This window comes from Nicotiana sylvestris, chromosome 3 (assembly GCF_000393655.2).
Source record: "Nicotiana sylvestris chromosome 3, ASM39365v2, whole genome shotgun sequence".
Taxonomy (NCBI): domain Eukaryota; kingdom Viridiplantae; phylum Streptophyta; class Magnoliopsida; order Solanales; family Solanaceae; genus Nicotiana; species Nicotiana sylvestris.
The window spans coordinates 21,147,058-21,154,754 of NC_091059.1; the positions used below are offsets into that span (position 1 = coordinate 21,147,058).

At 37.7% G+C, this 7,697-nt stretch overlaps 1 protein-coding gene across 1 annotated transcript; it reads right to left on the reverse strand.

The window, feature by feature from the left end:
- Nucleotides 1–6,448: 6,448 nt before the first annotated feature.
- LOC138887129 (uncharacterized) lies at nucleotides 6,449–7,381 on the reverse strand. The gene has a single exon (XM_070168845.1). It carries the CDS (start codon nucleotides 7,379–7,381, stop codon nucleotides 6,449–6,451), a length of 933 nt encoding a protein of 310 aa, XP_070024946.1.
- Nucleotides 7,382–7,697: the final 316 nt, after the last annotated feature.

A 7,697-nucleotide genomic window follows, 5' to 3' on the forward strand; every position in this document is an offset into this window, starting at 1 on the left:
CATAACCTTATGAACCATTTCCACAGGAAAAGCAAAACACATGAAATCAGCATAACAAATCACATTCCATCAAAATTCCATTACAGCGTGCAACCCGATCCCACATACTATCGTTGGGGCTCACAACCTGATCCAATCAATTCAATCCATATAGGAATACTCGAACCAATAATGGTCTTGCTCACTAAACACTTACGCATCACCATCGATCACTATAGGGTGCATAAATACAACTAGGGAAGAAGAATAAGCATAATACACTACAAAAAAGGTTAGCAAAGCTAAGGTGCAATTAGAAAATAAATGTGACAAGAGCCATCTCGCTCATATACCACCAAAAATCCAATATAGGACAACAACATGCGTGTGAATAATCAAGTAATACCACAATCCGTCATAGTAAAAGAAAGTAACACGCGAGATAGATCAAGGCGTGAATAAAATCGGTTCTACCGGATGACTCACTATAGCAAAACATGCGATGTGTAAGCAAATCCAGTCTAGTGTAGAATACATCTCCTAGTTATGTCTGCAAAATAGGCTCCAAAACCGATTCACATCATCCTAGATATGTAAATAACCTTCCAAAGGTTCGCAACGACCTGCCCATAACACATATAATTGGCAGTAGAGTCTTCAACACACTTTTACAATCTGCAGCCAAAGGAATAGTCTGCTTCTGAGAACATCATGTCTCCAAACCTCAAGATTACAAGAATCTCCATACCAAATCTCTAACACCCCCACTTAAATGGCTGACACATCACACATACACAATCCCATTATGCAAAATACTCCCACAAATCTTCCGCGCTACATAGAAAAACATGAACATCAATAGTTACCAACCATGCAATTTATGAAATACTAATCAAAACTCTACAAACCAATACACAATGTGCCTTTCAGAAAACACAAATCTCCTCAAGCGATACAATATAGTTCTAGCATCCTTTAAACATTTAAAATCTCTCATGCTCTCTAGAATTCGTAACCATCTTTCCAAGACTGAATCGCAGCCTTGCTCATACAATCTCAATTCCACATGGCGCACCACATCTATCATGCTATCTATTAATGTGTGACAATCTCACAATCATCTTTGAATCACAAGTAGAATATACATTCCATCAACCAAGCCTTTCCACTTAACTCAATCCAGGAGAACAACACAACATGCAACTATTCTTCTATACATGTGGAAGACATCAACCTCAAGACATGGTCAAAACCATCATGAATTATTCTAAACCCTCTAGTACATAGCCAACCATTAGAACTAGATTTATCTAAATCAACTAAGTCACGCAGACTGCCAAACACAAAAGTAACTCAAATCGAAATGCTCACTTCGGAGAGATCTTTTAATGAATCTTGAGCTATTTCTCTCGAATATTGTATGTCGATTAGATAATGATATAGAGATACTACAAGTCTCGGAAACATCCAATACATATCCCTATCTTATACACACACAATTTTGAAAATTAGTAGATACTACATATGAATCTTGAACCCACTAAAACCATTCTCAAAAGTCGTTCACTCCAGCCAAATCCTGAATCATAGCAAAGTATGCTGAAAAACTAGTGCTTCACTAGCACATTAATACCATAAAAGAAACAACAAAGAAATTCCTCCCTCTTATACATAACATCCACATAGGAATATCAATCTCGAGCCACTCCACATCCTCCATATATCCATAAGGTGTCATACATCATGCATCCAGTAAAGTCATTGACCAAATCATCCTTTATGACACCCTTCTAAGACCTTATCTAATTTGCAGTGCATCCAAATCAAGGAACTATAGCAACACATGTCCAAACGACCCAATTATCAATGGTAGACTCTCCCACTTTGTCGTGAAGCCACAACCACCTCATTTGATGACCCACAATACTCTTCCTTCTTAACTTTCCTTGACCTTGTGTTGTTAGCCAGTGAAATCTCCTCATAAGCTCTCATAACACTAGTCGAAACACACTCCGATCGTCTACTAAGTGCATACTCATCCTTGCGATAGTCAAGCCAACCTCCTTAGGTTCTCCAAAATTGTAATATGTGGGTTCCACTAAATAGAAGCCTCATACAAAACACACAACCTCGAATCTTTTAATAGGAGATAACCCACATGCTAACCTCAAATCGACATCTTACCCTGATGCTACCATGATCACAACAACTAGGCAACCAATTAATTCTCCCGAGTCTGCACTCGCCAAGTTATAAGAATCAATTTTATTCCTCAAATGAATAACTGAAAGATCCACTAACACATCCACATCTCAAACTGTATGATACATCAAGACGATGATCAAATATCCATAAGCCTCCGCAGCCTATCCGCAACATCACAAGCCATCAGTTCACATTTGCTTTCGAATACTCAACAACGCATATGAAACAAAGACAAAGAAACTGGAGATTTAGGCTTCAAACTGAAACAAGGACGCACGATAAGTAAAGAAAGACATGAAGTTTCCTAGATTCCCTTTAGCCTCTCAAAGATAGGTATGTATAGACATGGGATTTTTGACCCTCCCCAGGATTTTACATATTTTAGCATTTAAATACATAGTTTAGGACTAATATAGTTATTTCAACTAATGTTGACTCTTTTACTTTATGTCGTCACAAAAATGAAAAAAATAAAAATATTTTATGTACCTTTCATAAAATAAAAAAAATACAAAAAATAGTACCTTATTTTTATCTTTATATAATCTTGAAAATACAATAAATATAATAATTTTATGTTTTAATATAGTTTAGTTTAATTAATTAGGATTAGTTTTTAATTTAATTTTGTTAATAAAATAAACATGTTGTAGATCGTAGGTACGGTTCCAGTGACATCATTTTCAATGTGTAATCAAATAAATAGTTGTATGACAATTGGATTATTGAAACTGGTTTAAAAGGGATAAAAATGCACATAGTTTTCAAAAATATTTTAAAATCAGATAAATAGGCCAATAATAATAGTTGAGAGACCGTGCTAAAACCACGAAATCTGGGAATACCTAACACCTTCTCCCGGATTAACAGAATTTCTTACTCGAATTTCTGTGTTTCGCGGACCGTAAATAAGAGTCAAACTTCCTCGATTCGGGATTTAAACCGGTGACTTGGGACACCATAAAATCAACCCAAGTGGTGACTCTGAATTTACTATAAATAATCCCGTTTCGATTGTCACTTTAATTGGAAAAAACTCTCTTATACCCCTTCTGGTGGTAGAAAAATGAGGTGTGACAGCTCTGGCGACTCTGCTGGGGATAAGAGTCGCTTTTTATCGCTTTCATATTATTTGAATTGTATATAAACTGTTGTGAAACCCTTCTCTTCTAATCTTCTTGGAAGTGCACGCTAGCGTGACTTCTTTTTTGTTAGTGTCATACCCTGATTTAGAAAGAGGTTTGGACAAGTTACAAAGCTGGATGACCTTTTGGTTTCCGGTACGTAACCCCCCCCCCCTTACCGGCTCGAGTTGTCCGCTCCGGTACACCAAGTCTAGAACAATATATCCAGGTTTTAAACCTAGAATAACTCATTGCCTATTGAGCATAGCTGATTTACAGTAGCTGATAAGCATTAGGTGCTGAAAAGCACTTTTAAGTGCTAAAGCTGAAATAAAAAATAAACAGTTACGTGTTTGGATAAAAGTGCTGAAATTAATAATATGCAGCTGAAGAATTGGGTATACGAAGGGTTTTGTGTTAAAAAGAAGTATTTTAGGGATAGAATAGTAAATATTTTGGTCAAACTTAAAGTGCTTATAAGCTGAAATTTGATAAGTTGGGGGAGACTAACTTATGGCTTTTGGCATATTTTTTGCTTATAAGCACTTTTAATTTTACCAAACTCGTAAATAAGCCAAAAAGTACTTATAAGCCAGTTTGACCAGCTTATAAGCTTAGCCAAACACCCTCTCAGCTCCATGTTGGATCCTTAGTAGGAACGCTTGTTTGCATCATGTGCATTTGACTTTGGGGATTCAACACAAAGGTTGGGTCCGTCTAGGATAAGTATACCCAAAAATAAATGACCATCCTGATGCATCTTTTGTGCTACATGTTCCATTCTTCAAGGGTAAAAAGGTCATTTGTCGGATCAATGAGGGTTAAGGATAAATGGGAAAGATGTGAAGTGTGAAAAAAAAGCTAGTAGGGCCTAGTTATGTTTCTGCTTCACATTTTTCTTTAAGAAAAAGAAAAAAATGAAAATGAAAAAATTCAAAAAGATTTTGCACTTTCCCCATCATATATTTTTCAAAAAGAAAATAAAAAAAAGGAAAAATAAATCCAAAAATAGTTTATATGTTTCATCATTTTTTTCAAAAAAACAAGAGAAAATATTTTCTCTAAATTAGTTGTTTTTTATTCTCGTCCGTATCAAATCTTCCCGAACTACGCGAACCTGATTCTCGTCTCTCGGGCGGAATACGTAGGCAACCGACATAGGGTCCGGTTTTGAGTCTTAGTTTCTTGGCTTCGAGGGTCGCAGTCAAATCTTGCATGTCTAGCCACTTTTAGCCACAACGGTCCTTTTGCAAAGCAGGGCTATTTTTGCAAAGTGGTTTGTTTAATTGTCTGGAGAGTCTTGAATCCAATTATATGTCCCTTTACTTTAAGGTCCATCCTTGTCAAATTCGCATGTCTACCGCTTTTGGCCACATCGATCGTTTTGCAAAATAGGGCTATTTTTGCAAAAGTGGTTCAATTAACCCACGTCTTAAGTTCTAAGTCCACAACAAGATGTTCTCTCTTTTTAAGGTCCTTTTTGTTAAATTTGCATGCTTAGCCATTTTTGTCCACATAGATCATTTCTATAAAATGGGTCATTTATGCAAAATAAGTTTTCCATGTCTTAGAGGTCACCTTTGTTGAGTTTGCACTTCTAGACGCTTTTTTGCCATGTAGGCTATTTTGCACAAACATATCTTGCATGTGTCCAGTAGGGAGTGTTTATTTTCTCACATAGTGTTGGTTTCAGTTTTCTTATATAGATGTGGATCTACCTACCGGAGTTTAAGCATGACAGATACCCCGGGACCATCCAACCAGGATCGCTCATTTTTTTTTTGTTGCAATCTGCTAGGCAAGCGCCTAGGGCTATGTTTTATTAATATAAAGAAGATTAAAAACAAATTACATTGTCATGAGGTCTTAATCTATGAAAGTGATAAAACTTGAAAATTACATTAACCTCCCTTATACTCGTTGTCCCTTTGCATTGTCTAGCTACTGTTATTTATTTCTTTTGCGCGTGCATTCCTGCTGTTTTGAAAATGTAGTGTCCACAACCCTGGTTCATACTTTAAGAGTAAATAAGAATCCACCCAAAGTTTTTTTTTTTGAGTCCCAAGAATCATGTCTTTCATGTGGATTATATTTCTTGGTAATGGCATGCACGCTTCCTTGCCTTTTGCTCCTCTCGAGCACTTTTCCTCAATCCAATTCCTTAGCCTATATTTAATCTCCTTCTCTTTCGCATGTAGTGTGGTGAATGACCTGCTGCTGAGGTGCATATTACCTGTGCACGGACGTTCTGCAAACCAGATTTTCTGGAGTTGCGCAATTGAATTGCATGCTTAAATTTTTAATCCACAAGTGCATGCCTACACTTTCCAGCTTTGTTCTTGTAAATTGCAGCCACGCTTCTAAGCTTTTCGTTTGCATCGAGGATAATTCCCAGGAGTGCCATTATCCACTTCTTAGACATCCATCGTAAATTGCTTCTTTCGATTCTTAATCCATTTCTTGTCCTTGCTTTGTCGACAACGTTGCCTTCCTAATATACTAGGGCACAAATTTCTGCATACATGCGTAAGCCATGCGTTCCCCTCAACAATTCATTGTCCATCTTTCTTACACTGCCAGGGAATAATTCCATGCCCCATTTTTTTGTTGTCGAAACCCCATTTGCATGTCTTCTTTCCCGTGTGTATGTCAGTGTGCCAATCCTTGTGAAAACGACGTGCATCCCTGTTTGAATTTAAACTGTCCTCCCAACTCTTGTAGCTCGTCGACCGAGTAATTTCCATGACCCAAAAATCTTGAAGCACACATTCATATAGTAATGCTAGAATCATGCGTGTATTCCCTGTCTCTGATTACACCCAGTGGTGTTATCCCAATGCGCATGCCTTCATATTCTATCAAGCTGCTTGACGCAAAAAGTATTTTGCTTCTAACGATGACTCCTTGATCCCATGCATTTGTATTAAAATAGAACTCCAGGAGTGCCTGCCTTTGTCGTTCCTTTTGTCTTGATGGAAAACAAGACATTCCCAAGTCATGGCCCATATATTTGAAAACATAGGATAATATACTCGTAATGGCACCTCCTGCTCTTCCTTTTCTCTATGTTCTTATCTCCTGTCCACCTTAACCCTTAGAGTTGGACATTGCAGCTTATCTTCATTAACCAACCTCCTTCCCTATGCATCTAGATGCCAGAATTGTTGGCATTCTATTTCTCCATGATCTAGAGCATAATTAGCCAAGTGATCTGCCAGCTTGTTGCCCTCCCTATGAATATGAGTAACTGTGTAATTGCCCCCATTTATTAGTTGCATCATTTCCTCTACCTGCTCAAATATGATCCATGGTGGTTTCCAGATCCCATCCATTATCTTTTTTAATAACAGTGAATCAGTTTGAAGCCATATATGAGAGTATTGTTGCAATCTGCAGAACCTTAGTGCTTCTACCATGGCCTTCGCTTCAGCTACTGTGTTTGTTGTCTCCTCAATCTCCTTCCCTACTGACTTGACTATGTCACCATTTTCATTTCTTATACAAAAACCTATTGATCTCCTGCCTGGATTTCCCCTCGATGCACCATCCGTATTAACTTTTAGCCATCCTGCACTTGGAAATTCCCATATGACTTTGGTAACCTTAAGTTTAGGAGTGAAGTTTTCCATCATAGATAATAGATCTTGCCATTTGTGAGGTACCATGTCCATCCCAGGCTTTCTGACTTTCACCAATGCCTGGAGATTTGATGAAACTTGATAAATCACCCTGCTAGTTGTCACAGCATCACCATACTTCATACTATTTCTTATTTTCCAGAGTTCCCAGACTACACATGAGGGGAGTGCTTGCATTACTGGTTTGAGCCTTAAGCACACATTTGCAATCCAACATTTTGTGATTGCTTGGTGCAATGTTAGTCCCTCCACAACTATTCCTGCCCTCGATAGAAAATACTTCCAAGTTGTCTTTGCAGTTTCTGATCCAAAAAACAAGTGCTGAAGAGATTCCTCGTCAGGCTGTACACAACACCAACATTTTGATGGCATGCAGTAGCCTACCCTTTTCAAGAAATCATCTAAAGGTAGCTTTGTTTTCCACACTTTCCACATGAAAAATGTTATTTTAAAAGGTAGTCCCTTTACCCAAATCATCCTATAAGTTGTTCTTCATTCGTCTCTTCTTCTCGTATAATCCTATGCTGATTTAACACTGAAATATCCTCTTGTTTCCAGCATCCAACAAGGCATGTCAAGAACCTGCTGAGGTGAAGGTCGTTTGATTTTCTCGAGACTATATACTGCTAAGTCTTCAGGAAGCATTTCAAATAGCCTGTCCACATCCCACACACCATCTAAGGTAACATCATGTACATTTTGTACAGTTTCATCAATGCCAAAGTCCTGAGGAACTAAAAAATATAGTGCC

Excerpts from the sequence above, each read along its gene's own strand:
- LOC138887129 (XM_070168845.1), bottom strand. The coding sequence starts at position 7,381 with ATGTGGAAAGTGTGGAAAACAAAGCTACCTTTAGATGATTTCTTGAAA.